Below are 16,080 nucleotides of genomic sequence, written 5' to 3' on the forward strand. Positions count from 1 at the left end.
GAAGATGAGGATGTTATTGCAAACATGTGGGAAAAAGCAAGTTTTCCCATTGTCAGCATGCAAAATAGGCACAGGACAATAGGCACCATGATTTTTCTGTAGTCAGGTTGGCAAATCCTTGAATGCGAAGAAAATGAAAGCCAGAGGCAGTGTGTTCCAAAGAACTATTAATTAACTAAGGGTTATAAAGCTGAGATTTAGGCAGCTGACTCCTCAAAGAGACAGAAGCAGCCCAGAGTCTTGAAAAGAACATGAAACCTCAGTGTTAGAACAGGTATAATGTATTTCTCTAATAAAAGAAGTTTTTCCAGTATCAGCCTCTTTCCTCAAGCAGTGTCTTTGTCCAAAAGAAAATAAGAAAATTTTGCTACATGTATTCCAAATGAAAAAATGAGAACACTCCCATTAGTACATTTTCTATCACCATAATCCCAAAGTGGCCTCTAATAAATTCTCTTCAGATAAAAAGCTCAGATGTTGTTTCTACCGTCACATTCTCACGGATTACTGCATTCCTAGGTTAGACATTAGTGCCAAAGTGGGGTATCCTAAGAGTTTGTACATTTGACCTTCAGTACCACAGTTCCTGTCATTTCCAGTCCAACACCTGAATGTTCTGCAAAAGGTACACAAAACATGGAAGCAAATAATGAAACACTGCATAAGGGGACATTTCACCCATGTATAGGCAAATAAAAATAACCCCAGAGCTGTGTGGGTGCAACAATTAACAAGGGAGTTACTTAAACTAATAAGAGAAAAATTCAGGAATGAACTGAATTCACTGTAATTAAATCACTGCAGATAGAACAAGGATGATCTAATGTAATAACCTCATGACATCCGGTCCAAATACAAAGAGCCTTCCTATGACTGAACAGGTTTCTTTTCTCACATTGATTCTTACCTAATTTTCCAAGCTTTTCAGGACAAGGGACGTCTTAGTTACTAAAAGCTGAGAATCTCTTGCAATGATCTGTGCAAACAAAATAGCAATATCATTTTAGAGATACCTTTCTTCAGAGAGTTCCCAACAGTACTCACGCATGGTACAAAAACAGGCTTTATTAAACTCTGCAGGAGCCAAAAGCTTTATTCCTTGAAGAGGCCATATGCCACCAGTGAACAAGGGTTTAGGGCTCCTAGGGAGCTGGGATCCAGAAAATGCTGCCTCTTACTGGTGCAAGATCATAACTTTTGGAGATACAGAAGCAAGCACTGAATCCTGAGCTCAGTGAGAGCTTAGAAACAGGGCAGCTCTTGTTCAGAGCTTGTTCTTGTTTCTATGGGCTGTGAGCCTTGGTCTTGAACTAAACAGAAATCAGTGTAGTTCAGAAAAACCTCAGCATTAAGGCAAGATCTTCAGGCCAGACTGTAAGGACTGGTACCTGACATTCGGTGCTCATTAGGAGCAGTGAACCACAGAGGTCCCTCCCTATTTCAGGGACAAGCAATTCCCAAAGCCAGCCCATCCCTGATGCCTGCAGGAAGTCCATGGAGACAGTTTTAACTTCCTTATTCCCAGGCGAAGTAGCAAGAGAAAGATGTGAAATTCCTTCCAGTCACCGAGTTTCCACATTTGCAGTGACACTGCCCATAAAGTGGGGGACTGATGGCATTTCCATGGTGGTGACAGCAGAATGGGCAGTTAGAAGGTAAGAGATTTCCTTACAATAGGCAGCAACTCACTATTTTAAAAAAGCTAGCAAGCAAAGATGTAACTCCATAAAGGAAACAGGCATGTTCCTATGTATGCCTGCTGCAGTTTGTGTTCTCTTTACAGCCATGACACATTCCTTTGTGTTAGCTACATGGTGAGGTGCTAAAGGAAAACAAAAAACAAATAAAAACAAATGCTCTATCTCTTCACCCAAAACACACTTAGCTCTTAGTTCCAAAAATAGGATAGATTTTTGAAGTGCTTCAAGCACCATCCACATTATCCAAAAAGCCTAAATACTCACACTGTAGAACAAATATGGAGAGGTGAACTTCTTCCTAAAAGGATACAAATACTGTCCTGCTTGTCATACTTTCACTACAGAAAACCAAACATTACTAATAAAAACTATCACTTCTTCTGGCCACATTCACAGACCCACTTGATTCTTCCCAGTAGAAAAATTAATTTAGAACTTTAACGTGGCTTTATTCACACCAGCACCAAGATGTATCTCTTGGGAACAAGCTTGGTCTGTCAGGGATAGTTGCAGTAATCACATTAAAGCTCCTCACTATCACAGAGCAAACCTCACCTGCAGAGACACAGCCTTTATGTTTACATGTACATGCAGGTTTATGTATAAATATATATTTTTACATATATACACAGACACATACTCACATGCAAACACACTTTTGGAGAGAAATCTTGTGTCTCAAACACAAAAGGCCGTCTCACCACAAGTACCATTCTGAGATCTCATCTGCAGTTACCTACATCACAAACATGCAGAACTTCAGTTCTTTCTGGCTTTATTTTGCTGGGATGCCATGGCAAGTGGTAAATGCTCTGCTGCCACCCAATGACGTTTCCTGGGATTGTCCATTTCCCAAGACCCTTTTCTCCTACTCTACAACCAGGTTTTAAAAAAAAAAAAAAAAATCAGGTTAAATTAAAGGCAGCACTTAAAGCTGAAGCACTTTGCATACCTGTGGTGGCTTGGCCTCTGGAGAACACAGGACATCTCCACCTCTCTTCACCTGTATGCAAATGGCCCCAGTCCTTTTCATCATTCCGCCAACAGCGGCAAAACTTTATCTGAATTCCCAGTCACAAAACCATCATTGTGCTGCAGCAGTTAATTTTTACTGGTTTACAATGTACTTTCCTTTGCACAAGAGATAATGCCAGCTAAGCACAGCAAACCTTTCACCCAGCTGTTATTATGCTTTATAGGCCATCAAAGCGTTGATTTCGCAGCACTGTGTCAATGCCAGACACGCCGATTCCCCTCGCTGTTTCCACTGCTCAGCTCCTTTCTTTGCCCTCCTGACAAAGCACAACTTGTTTTAGTCCTTACTACTACATCTAAATTTAGTTTGCAATGCTGTATAAACACAAGTGGGAGCCCGCCAGGTTTAAGTGGAAAAGGGGAAATGCTGTAACGTGGGTCTTGAGGTTCACCCCACCTATAACTAAGTCCTCAGAAGTCTGAACACTTCAGCTTTCCTTGCAGTAAAAATAGACATTTGTAGAGTGCCAGTTTAAGGAAATCCAAGAAACTAGCCAAGTAATTTTTATCAATATGTATTTGCACACAAGAACAAGCTGTTCAGTTCTGAAGAATCTGCCCAGAGTTCCAGGGCAGCAACATGCGCATCTGCTCAAATTAGTATTATTTAACATTTGTCAGCCCAGAGTATACAATGAATTACTTTCAAATGTGGTTTACATTTTCAGTTATCAGCTTGAGCTAGTATAAAAGACCCTGACTGCTCAGTTGAGAATTTATTGTCACAGAGGAACCACAATTACAGGTTTAAAGGAAGCCCAGCAGTGCTTGATTTATTTTCACCTATTTCATTACTATTCTTGTTTTGGCACACAAGTATGTTCCTCTCACCAGAATATACAGGTTGTAGAATAATACACTAAAAACCTACAGGAAGGAAGAATTAACTTCTTTCCCAATAACCATCTACAAGAAAATGTGATCACTGCATTGAAAGCTAGACATTATTTCCAAAGCATTCTGTCCGCTGCTGCTCTCTGGGGTTCTCAAAGATCACAGATTGTTCTGAGACTCATTAGTGGTTAATGGTATTTAACTGTGAGACAACAAAACTAGACTTGGCACTTTATAAGAAGTGCCACTTTCATAAGCTTACATTTTCATACTCCAAGCACAGAGCAGAAGTGTTACAGATACAAACATTTTGGTACAAACAGATCTGTATTCTTGATAATTCACTGCCTCAAAAGATACCTTTTTATGTTTTGCCACTAAAAAACAAAACCCGATTGTATTCCAACCCCCTTGATTCAGGCCCCAGCACTTAACTATGCTGAGAATGTTCCATTAAGTGCATCCAGAAGTGCTGACCACACAGCCCAGCTTGCACGGTCAGTGTAAAATGGGGGCTCGAACTCCCTCTGCTGGCTAAAAACACAGCTAGAGAGTTTTTAAAAAGCCTCCCACAGAAAAAAAAAAAAAAAAAAAAAGTACATAAAAAAACTTCTTAAAAAATAAAATAAAGATAATCTTTATCTCTTCTTTGGGAATTTTCATCTTTTTAGTTGTTGGCACCTCAAAGTGATTTTGCAGTACCTGAAAAGAAAACTCCTGACCTCCCGTTTGTTGCTCCCATGAAACACCAGTCTGTGACTAGGAAGCTCTGCAGATAAATCCTGCACAACTTCCTTCTTTGTCAACAGATCACAGAGAGGATGGCAGCTGTGATGAAACACCAACCAGTCTGTACAAAAAAGACGGGAGAACTGCTGGGAAAAAAAAAATCCATCAACACAGTAGCAAATTAAGATGTATTTGACAAGAACCAAAATTACAAATTTAGGTCAAATTTACTGAGGAGAAAGGTCTACTAGAGGTAATGGAGTGGCAAATGGAGTTCAGTCCCCAGTCCTGAGATAATTTTTTGTGCTTAAAGTCATTTTGTCTCAGTTTCTTCCCTGGAAAGTGTTCCTTGTCTTCATCTATCTCAATTTCCAGAGAGAGGATTTCTGCCCCAAGGAGCCTACAGAGCAGATTCTGTCCCTTCTGTTATAGGTCAGATAATCCAGTTTTTTAAAACTTATTCCAAAATTATTTTGAGAGTGCTGCATCTGACCTACCACTACCTCGCACAGGAGTATTCATTTCCACATCACAATTAACCAGCCAAGATGATATTGCACAGTTAGAAAGACTGTGACAGCAACCCTATAAAATGACCTAAAGCATAAAAAGTAAAGCAGCCCTTGCTGGACAGGGGGCTCCATCCCATTAACCCCACTGGTCAGCCCAGCTCTGCAGGGAACAAATTCAAATGGCAATATTTTACACATACTCTACTTGAGCCTGAACACCACCACAAGGTACAAGACAGATTTATGTTTCCATGTTTTGATGGCTGCAGTATTTCCCTCAGCCATATAATGTAACAGTGGAGTCATTACCAAAAGTTATGGAAAAGCAGTGTCAAGGAGCACCATAACACCCCTCCATAGCCCCTCCTAAGGACACAAACCAGTGTAAATTTGCTGGAGGAGAAATTATTGTAGCAATGAAATAACAGAGCTAGATCCTCACAAATATTCCATCAACAGTTTGTTCTGTAAAATGATACAGCACAATGGTCCCTAAAGCATTAGTTCTGCTTTCTGGCAAGTTTGTTACCACACCAACCCGCTGGTGGCCACAGAAAATATAGCTGTCATATAACATAGTTGGGACAAATCTTTCAAAATTCCTTTACACAATGGAATTGCCTTCCTCTCAGTGGGATTCAGACATACATTGATGGGTCACAAACCTTTTAATCCAAACCACCATTTTATCTGTGTGGGATTGGGATTTAATTCAGCTCTTCCTCCTTTAATGAACTAGATGTGGTCCTCCCCAAACACCTGTTCATGAGTGTCTGGTGAAAAGCCAGGTAACACCTCTCTGTGCAGATCAGAAATGACACACGTGAAAATTTGGTGCAGAACTGCGTATGAGGTGGCTCAGACCTACATTCCACGATGTCCACCTATATAACGCATTCGAGCCTTAGAATATTTAAGCCTGAACCCAAACTTTCCTCATACCTCACTTTCCAATGTCTAGGCTATTCAGAAGTAGAGGATGCTGCTTTACAGATCTCCAGAGGACTGCGTCAGGGTCGCTCAGGAGATGAGAAGAGAACCAAGGGCTTTGGAAAACGTCAGAGGCAAAAGTTAATAGTCACTGTGGAGGGTCTCAAACAAGCAGATGTTTCAAACATGTGCCTAATTTTTAAGTGCTGAGTTTGATGGCAGTAGATGTTACAGTGGGCACCAACCCAAGACAGAGCTAAGGAGGAAAGGCTAGTGGACAAAACAGGAAGAAAAGCAGAGCATGAAAAACATTTTTTCACATGCTTTCTTAGTTTGTGTAATCTACCCTAGAGAGGCCTCAGCAAGCAAGTTAACTTCAGACCTTAATTACAACATGTGGGCAACATTATTGCCCAACAAAAAGTACATTAGACATTTATAATCTCATTTTATTAAATTTTCCTCCTCGTGGCATTTACTATTGGGTGTGTATGTGTGTGAGGTTAATACAAAAATCTATATTATATTTGTATATTAACAAGATTAAAAGCTCATCTGCGTGGCAGGTGTTGCTGTGGGCACACGCTTGGATTATGGATTAACCAACTCCTATCAAAAACTGGGGTCTACCACCAAATCTAAAGCAAGGAAGGCAGGTGCTTTTCCTGCTGATCATCCAGCTGAGGGCTCTGATTCAATTACATCAGGAAAGAATAGCTTTGCTTTCTTCATAAAATCTGATTACAGAAAGAAAGGGGCAACACCTCACACAACATAGTGAATCTTAAAGGACATCCTATTCCTCTATGGCTCCTTCTGCTGGCTACTTTGATCTAAGAGGTATTGTCTGGGCTTAACAACTTCACCTTTGATTTCACAGGGAACTTCTTTAGAGGTGTTTTCCTATAGCAGTTGTTCAAGTCTTTTCAGAGGAACTACCAATTATCCAGGATGCTGGGAACTAAACACTTGTAGTTTTGGTGAAACACAAGATTACTCTCACTGGTATTACAGGTATGGGAAGACACACTAAAGACTCAAGTTTTACTTTCTAAGATCAGTGCTTGCTAAAAAAAAAAAAAGAGCACTGTCAGCAGCTCAACATGTTTTGTGAGGAACCAATTCATTCCTAAAGGCAAGGAGACCTAACATAATGAAACCAGATTGGCTTCCCAGCTCACCTCAGAAGGAAAGCTCGATGTACAAGGCCATTGTTACACCACCACCACTAGCCAGTTCAATGCTATAGTGTTACAGTTTTTCAGCAGACACAAAAGCAGTTCTTTCCTAGGAGCTAACGAATCCAGTCTGCTTTTAGCCAGAATCCTCCACAATAACCCTAATTTTAAGCATAAAAATCAAAATCCCTTCTGGTCTTACCTAACGTGACAGGCTGTGTAACACAATCCTCACAATTCAACTCAGTAATTTCTGCATCCAGCCCAGCAACCTGTGGTCGTATTAGAGATCGTATTTCACATTACACAGACACACACACCTGCTACACAGCAGAACTTGGTCTTAAAAATGCACTCAATTTTCTATTTTGACATGAATTTCCACCTTCTCAAATGCTGATGATCCTTTGCCAGTGAGACTGTGCAGGGCAATTGGTCTCCTGGGCAGTTTTCCAAATTCAATATGATGCTGCAAGCACTCACCAGCTCTGACAAGTAAGACTGTTCACTCACCTCAAAGAGCAAAATACAAGAAGTACAAAGGAAGAGGAGGCTAAAAGCGTTTTTGAAGTGTGTTTCAGGTCCGACAGAAGACTGAAGCTGTTGTTTAGGATGATCATCCTGTATTTTTCCTGTAGTTTATACAGCTGAAGTAGTGACTTAATAACTAGAATCTATCAGTTTACTCCCCCTTACCAAACTTCCAGCACACATGCCAGCCTCAGCTCATCCCTACTAAATATTTATAAATAAGATGACAGATCAGTAATAGCCCTCCCTCCTCTTTTGATAAGATAGGAAATAAGTAGAGTTAGAAGTTCCGGGATTTTGGTTTGGTTTTTTTTTTAATTTTAAAACAAAGGAAAAAAGTTATATACAACAATAGGCAGCAGCAAAATTATAAACCAACTGATGTGGAAAAGTCAACATCATCTTCTAAACATGCAATTGAAGCTCACAGCTGGTGCAAAAAAAAAAAAGAAGGCAGTATTGTGTGTTAGCAAAGGCAGTGAGCAGGGACTGCAGGTTTTATTCTTAACTCTCCCACGGATTTCAAGCTCGGCTGTGGGCAGATCACCAAATATCTCAGCTGATCATCTACAAAATAAGGATAGCAATATTTTCCTATCCCAGCAGGATGTTTTCAGAAGAGTGCTTGGGAGGCACTCGCTGCAGTGATGGGGGCCTTGAAAGTCTCTGCACACAACAAAGACAACACCTGCTCAACTGGTTAATGGGAAAAAGATGACTGAGACTGTTACAAGGAATTTCTAGCATTAAAGGACAAGCTGCAATTGCCTCTGGCTTACAGTTAAGAAATTCAGCATCAGTGAACCATTTGCTTTATACAATTACTGTGAAAAAAAATTAAGTATAAGACTAGATAAGAAAATAATGCAAATAAACTACATAAGTGGCTGGAATTCTACATCAAAGGCACCATTTAGGTTTTAGGTTTATAGTGGGTAACACAGGTAGCTCATGACAAAACATCCTTTTGCTTCCTTTGGCAAACAAGTGCGTAGATGATGGAGGTAACTGCACATTACAGTTCTTCCTCCAGAATTGCAACAATTTTAGTTAACTAAGACACTTTGAAAAGCATTCATTATGCCTTGTGACTCCATTTTATACAGGCTTGAAGTTCTTCTCATATTCTCTGTGAAAGATAATGATAGGTGGCTCTTCCAGTGGCTTGCTGGACATATCCCTGTGTACTTAGTATTTGAAAAATGCCAGCTCAAGCTTGAGGGGGGTTTTTTCTGATCATCTTCTTTCCCATTATGCTGGGAAAATTGTAGCTCTACAAATATAGAAGAGGTCTTGAGTTCATAATGAAATATGAAGTTTATGATTAAGGAAGTCTGACGATCTGGTATCTATTCCTAAATTAGCAATAGATTTCCCGTGACCTTAACTTCATCATTAAATACTTCATGATCTATTTTATCTTTTAAAAAAAGAGATGGTAAGTCTGGAGGGTGCAGGAAAGAAATCAAGAAAGGCTTCAAATTCTACTCTGCCTTGGATCCAGGGAAACATCAGACCTACTTCAATTAACAAAATTAAACTTGTTAACTACTTCACCATTACCTTTGGTAAGGTAAGGTTTTGTAATATTAAGGTTAATTATTACATCATTGCTTTTTGTAAGGTTTTCTAGTTCTCCTAGGATTTTTGCAGCATCGGTCCCCTGGTAATAACTCTTGAATTCATTCACCAAACCAAGTTTGGAAGAAGACCTGAAGTGTCAGAGGTATGAGTGTCATGCATTTTGTGACATCTGGTAGCAGGCAGAGCAGAGTGCTCAAACTAAGTGTTCTTATCAAGGGAAAAATCAAATTATCCGACCTACTTGGCTTGTCAGTGAGCCAACACAAACTGGGAGAAGGGCAACACATACCCTCTTCTTGCCCAAAAAGCTAAGGGATGTAGAAATGAGATTAAAGGGAACCCAGCAGAGTGAACTGCATGGAGAACTACGGGGAGCTAGTGCAAGGTCAACTACCAGCAACACAGCACACACAACTCAAGCTCATCTTCCTGTGTGTAATGAGAAGCTGAAGGACCACAGTTTTGTTTTTGCTATCCCTACTTGTACAATACTTGCACGCTGTAAACATTTGTAAGCCATTAGCTGGATCCAGCAGCACATGCTGTAACAACAAAAGCTAGGTTTGTTACAGCCATGGGAATTCCTTCCAGTGAAACCACGGAGAGGTAGGCGGGACAGGATCTCAGGGAGCAGCAGAGCCACCACCACGCAGGGGCAGGTTCACAAACATCCAGACAAAGCTATAGCAGGTGACCATCAAATCCTTCCCAAAACAGCTCTCGAGCGAAGGGGAGTCTGCAACCTCCCAGATACAACGCTCAGCGTTAGGGAGCAGCCTCAAATCCAAACTACAGCTTCTCCTACAACCAGCAGAGATTACACAGCATCAACAGTTCACTCCTCTCAACCATTTACATATTTGAATATCGTATAAAAAACTATTTGCCTGTCTCTTGTTGATCTGAACAAATTATTTCCTCTGAAGTTCTTCTAAACTCACACCTTTCAGATGTCTTAAGACCTCTGTTACTGACCCGTGATGAACACCTTCTCCCAAATATTTAAAATGCAGGCCCCAAAACGGAAACAGCAGGGCCCTGACACTTTATTATGCCATAAATCGAGTCTCTCCTGATGGGAGAGAATTTGCTGAGAGTCCTTACAAGGCACTTAAAAGATAAAGCGAGACGTCTTCTGTAGTTTCAATGCTTCCAGATAGTTGTTTATTAAGTCTTATCAGAGGAACTGAGCCACTAGCGTGACCCAGGTACAGCATGGAAGGAGGAAAAGTAGGAATGAGAGCAAGAAAGCCTAATTATCAAGATTTACACAGCCTTTTAAAGACATTTTAACCAATAGTTACTAAATACGTACATTATTTTCACTTTCTTACCAATTATTCAGTAACACGACTAGGAACTGCGGAATTTTCTATCCAATCAATCCAAACTACTTTTACTGCAAAATATGGAGTGGTAGGAGAAGAAGATTTAGAGAACAACAACAATCCTCCATTTTGGTATTTTTTACTCTTATCTATATACTATAAAGAGGAGCCTAAAACCTCTAAAATTTTCACCCTGTGACAATCTTACATAGTAGTCTATCACCTAATTCACACCACTGTATTTTCTAGCTGTTGTCTGACTGTTGGTAATTTTTTCCAAGGTTTGAAGCTATACCAGTGTTGTCCAGGGGGGTAAAAACCCTTAAAAACAGGCAGAGAAATATTCTCGGCATTCTGGGTTCCTACAGGGCCCAAAGGGAAATGCTATTACAAATTACAGCAAAGCAATTCCTTTTGAGCTCTTTCAGATGATGTTAGCTCATTCAATTTGCATAATATTTGTCTTCTAATTCCACTTTTTCTCTGCTATGTACTGCTAAATTGTAACTGCATATTTATCTCTTAAATTTCACTTCAGTAATTTTGGTAATTTCCTCCAGTTTATTAAGGTCATTTTGAAACAGTGTCATAGAGTGTATTGCTTAGAGATGGATTACAAAGCCACCTTTACCCCTCCACCCACGAACCCCAAATTATTCCTACCCAGAGTTCACATAACAAAATGGCTCTGAATGTTTATAAAGACTGCAGATTAAGTCAAAACCATTGGTTCACTGAATCATTGACTTGTGGAAAGCTCCTAAGAGCTGTATGCATTTTTAATTAGACAAAAGTCTAGTGAAAGAAAAAAAAAATCATTAACACCTACATAAACAATGTAGGCAAACACCTGTTTTTATATTGTTTTCAATAAAACCCCAAGACAGAACACTGGAATGACTGGATCTGACTACAGCACAATGTTAAACTGCAAAAGCTGTGGTAACACCCTGTGGTACTCCTAATACACAGGCAAGTGAAAAGATAAACTATCTAGTAAGACAAGAGATAGCTCTAAAACATGAGGTGAAGGTAACTAATCTATAACCTGCATCATTTTCCTATAGGGCCTATTTTTTCTTCTAGCTTTATATGTTGTTTTTTATTTTTTTTTCCTGCACTTTAAGAAGTGTTGGAGGGATGCAAAGCAATATTCCCCAAAATGTGTCAAGTTCATAGTTAAGTGTGCCTGTGAGGTTCATCACTGTATTTCTGTATTTTTACTAAAAGAATTGAGAAGAATTCAGCTGAATCCTTCCTCTCCCTCCACTCCTAAATCTTAAAGCAATAAAAATTCATAGCAAATCAGGAAGGGGAAAAAAAAAATTACACGAGGAGTCTCAAATTAGCCTTAATTAGATGATTAAGGTCTTCCTTCAGAAGCTAGAAAAATCTGATCCCTGCTTTAATAACACAAGATGATCTTCTCTTTGCTTTGGCTTTCACATGCTCCACCTAAGCATCTGCAACAACCATTGTCAGAGACATCAGCTTGTTCCAGAACTGATTTTGTTCTGTCCTTCCTAAAACACCTTCTAAACCAGAACATGCTACCAAAGAATACCACAGACTCTGCTGAATTATGTGCAAAATCTGCCCCAGCTGAAATGCTGTGAGAATGCTTTTGCACTGATCTCTTGGGGAAAAGAGAGATGAAGGAATACCTGTTTTGCAGAGACTGAAAATGCAAATTAAAATCAACCTGCTCAAAACCACCAACGCTCAGTTCCAGTGAGATTTCACCTTAAAAACTGAGTGTATCAAGTACCCACAGAGGATGCTATGTGCCTCTAGAATTGGGAAGTAACAGAGCAGCATATCCTTTAGGTCTGCATATTGAAACCAAGCACTTGTATCCCACTTGCCTGTAACCTCCTCCAGGGGCCCAGCCTTTAAGTGGCAAAAACAATGGGAACAGAGATGCCGAGCACTGCAGGAATCAGTAGCGAGGTGTAGCAAGTAGAAAGGCAAAAACAAACCACAAGAATCACTTCAACACCCCAATTATTTTCACAGTTTAAGAAGAAAAAACTTTTTTAATAATGCAAACCCCAAATTTTACCTAATGATGTACATTCATTTTCATGATTTATACAATTATTGCATAAGATTTGTGGTCATTTACATCTTCCAGTTCAAGTGACATTAGGTAGCACAATTTTATATTAAATTCTAGTTACACTTCCAGTCAATTACACAAGTGTGAAACAAGAACAAGACAGACTAGTCCCTTCAGAATGCCTTCTCCACATTTTACCAGATGCAAACATGGCATAATGGAGACAGTTGTGATGTTTATGGTAATCCCACACCAATTTGTGTTGCTTTGGTAGATTGTAGTGTAATGTAATGGCAAAAAAAAAACAACAAAAAAAAACCAACAAAAAAAAAATCAACCACAAAATCCCGAACAACCTTAAGAGGCCATAAAAAATAGTGAAACTTGCAGGCTGATAAGAACAGGACACTTCCTTTTTGGCAAGGCAAAGCTACTTCAAGTATTCAGAAAAGTGGAAAACAAAAAAAAATTTTTTTTCGGTAAAAAGGTAAAATAAGACTGTTCAACCACTTATTAATAAGTCCCAATATACTGGTGGCAGTGGTTATAAATCATGCTAGAAGGAACTGAAACCATCCTGACATAAAGCCATACTGAACAAAACAAGCTCAAAACTAGAAAAACCGCATGCTGATGCCTTTACCGGCTTGCTGCGACGAGTGTTTTAAGTGCATGACTGAAAACAAGCATGATGATACCACTGAAACCAGGAACAGAGACAAGAGACTGCACACAGACAAGGGCATGTCTTAAGAGGCAGGATTGCAGAAGTAAAGAAAGATTGCAGGAGTAGCTCAGAACTCAGCTCACATTTGTTCTACACATACGAAAGCGACAACACATTTTGCTCCACAGCGCAAAGAAAATACAAGCAAAAGATAAAGAAACAGACAGGAATCATTAAGTAATTTGTGAACAGTGAGACCTCAAACACACCATCATCCTGGGTATTTTCCTCTCCTTCATCCAGGACAGAGAGAAAAGGCAAACAATGAAAAAAGAGGAAGAAAGGTACACAGGATGACTGCTTGGCACTCTTGAAAAATGTTTTTCAACTAAAAAAAATCAAGGGACTTAAGAATAGTAGCCAATTACCTCCCCCAAGCCTTTGTCAATACAGAGATGACCACAATAATGTGTATTTTGGTGACAAGTGTCTCAATGAGAAGGCAGTGCCCCAAAGGGCAGTTTCACTTTTACACATAAAAACAGTAGTTGTGGTAGATTCTATTCTTCATAGCAGTTTACAAATTGTGACAGAGATTCAAGCAAAAACACCTTTTTAGAGGAACACTATGGGATAATGAAAAGCATGTGGACACAGCTTACTGTGAATCCTCCATTTTGGATTTGCTGAGAAACTGATTTACCCAAAAAGTTTTACCCCGGGTGAAAGTTAGTGGTCCACAGCACGTGGTCCTTAAGCCATAAAAGAAAGTGATCCTGTAATACTGGTTGAGCACCTTCAACTCCCACAGGCTCAAATTAAAATTTCAACTGTTAAGCACTTTGATTATCCCATTCAACCTTTTTTTCCTCCCCTTCCCCCTTTAAGTGGGCGACTCCAGTGATCATGGTACAACATTCCAGCCAAAGCTCATTCCCCTCAGCTTTTTCATGGAATACGACACAGTGTAGAACAGGACTTGGAAAAAAGTAAAAGGAAGAGGTTCAGTAAAGAGCAACATGAGAACATTGACTCTAAAAGAGAGCTCAGTTTTACCACATTGAAAACCACGAGTGCAATTGCTCCAGCCCAGGTTCTGGCTGCTCTCAGTGACCAGAGTGGCACAGCCAGCATGAGCCCTCATGGAAAACAAAGAAAAACAGGGGATGTGCAAAGCAGGCAGTCCCTGTTGCTAAGCTGGAATCGATTGTGTTCCGACATGATTAACTCCTGAAAATTTGGTAGGATATGCTGGTGTCACATTACAATAAAAATAGTGTTTCAACTCTCACTACAGGAAGATTAAGGATTTTGTTCTGGTCCTGCCTAATCCATTCATGAATTGCAGGGCACAGCCCTTGCCACACTTGCCTGCCAGAAAAGGCAGCTCCATTTTCTTGTGCTGAAAAAAGTAGCAGGCTTAGTGGTTATAGAGTTCGTATTTTAAAGTGCACTGTCATTTTAAACAGACTTTCCCTATTAAAAAAAAAGAAAATAAAACCTTCTGATATCAACACTCTATAAAAATAACAGCTGCAATACTCCTTCTAAAATTGCAACTTAAAATCACGTCAGCCAGATCCAAATCTTTTCCAAAAAAAGATATGAACCCAAAATAAAAATCTTTCTGCAGAGAATTGCGAAGCAAAACCTCACATACTGTCCTACAAGCCCCTCTCCTAACAGCATCTCACAGAAAATCCATTCAGTTTCTTCCAGCTGACAACCTCAAGAAAACAGAGGTCTAAATAAATCAGTCCTTCCCACCAGTCACCTACATAACTGCAGGTGTGGGTGCTGGTGCAGTTTTTCCATCAACTCCTCCTCTGTAGGTTCTTCCAAAACATCTCTACAAAGAAAAAGCATGAGTTGTTAGGGGCAGCAAAGGGATCTTCCCAGTATTTGTTTCTGCAATGCACATACTGAGATGTAACGTGTGCTTGTTTCAAGAATGAAACAAGGAATTAAAATTACAATAAGCTGATGCTCCCTAAAGATGCATCTACTTGCAAGTGATCCATCCTCTACAGATGTGTCATGGAAACCAGCAGCTGTTTTCCCACAAGAAGCAGGGAAGCAATTTCCTGCACACAGTACAATACAACTGGAGGTCAGTGGATTTGTTTTCCTGAAAAAACTCCCAAATGAGAACATGCTCCCAGTGCTACTATTGAGTATCCAACGTGCACCAGAAGTTCCACTAATGCACAATCATCGAGTATCAACTCACCACCCACAATTTCATAATAAGCCAAGAACATGCATCACTTTCCTCATCATCCCTTTTCTTCTTTCCCTTGTTTTTTCCTCCCTCAGCAGTTGTTCCCCTCACCCCCAGCACCTCTTTTCCCATCCTGCTATAAGCATAAAGTATATGAAGGTTAGGCTACCAAATCAACTTAAAGCAGGCCTAACTAAAGCACTTGCTGAATTTCTCCAAACTAACAGATGAAACAGTTTGCTTCAGAGGGAGGAAACAGAAGACCTCTTGCAGCCAGCACACTTTTTTGAAAGCAGACAAACATACAAAACTACAGTGATTATCAAGTCCAGCCCAACTCACCTGAACATGAGTTCAACTGTCCTCTGGTATTCAATATCTGAAAGAGACTCTCGCTGGCAGCGACGGTCCCACTTGTGAATAAAGTTCTGAAATGTAAAAGGAACAGAAAAAAACATAAATGGTTCTTCTGATGGCACCAGAAAAGAGGTTATATCTGGTCACTATGTTTGCAGATAAGGTTTGAGAGGAGGGTGAGATTTGTTTTTACACAGTATCAGAGCACTGATTTATTCAGGCATCCCCTTATTTACTTGCTGCAGGTCACTACTTTACTCAGACCTTTGTTCAGCAATGAAGTAACTCTCTCATCACAAACTGAAAGAACAGCAGAGCAGAAGACAGCCCTGCTGCCTTCAGCTCCTAGCAAGGACTGCCTCCCCAAGACAACCGTGTGAACTACCCACGAGACTTCACCTGCTTTGAATTTCTT

At 40.0% G+C, this 16,080-nt stretch overlaps 1 protein-coding gene across 7 annotated transcripts in view; it reads right to left on the bottom strand.

Annotated features, from left to right (window-relative positions):
• Positions 1-16,080, bottom strand: part of TPCN2 (two pore segment channel 2) — a 59,036-nt gene that overhangs the window by 21,046 nt on the left and 21,910 nt on the right. For 4 of the 7 annotated variants that reach the window (XM_069016421.1, XM_069016423.1, XM_069016424.1 and 1 more), the window contains exon 24: positions 15,651-15,736. In XM_069016421.1, the coding sequence (XP_068872522.1) occupies positions 15,651-15,736 (86 nt within the window). Of the gene's footprint in view, positions 1-12,365; positions 14,937-15,650; positions 15,737-16,080 lie in introns of those variants that run through there. The other 3 variants (XM_069016419.1, XM_069016425.1, XM_069016420.1) reach the window with 2 other exon arrangements.

The sequence above is a fragment of the Aphelocoma coerulescens genome, chromosome 5, assembly GCF_041296385.1.
Source record: "Aphelocoma coerulescens isolate FSJ_1873_10779 chromosome 5, UR_Acoe_1.0, whole genome shotgun sequence".
In the NCBI taxonomy this organism is placed as follows: domain Eukaryota; kingdom Metazoa; phylum Chordata; class Aves; order Passeriformes; family Corvidae; genus Aphelocoma; species Aphelocoma coerulescens.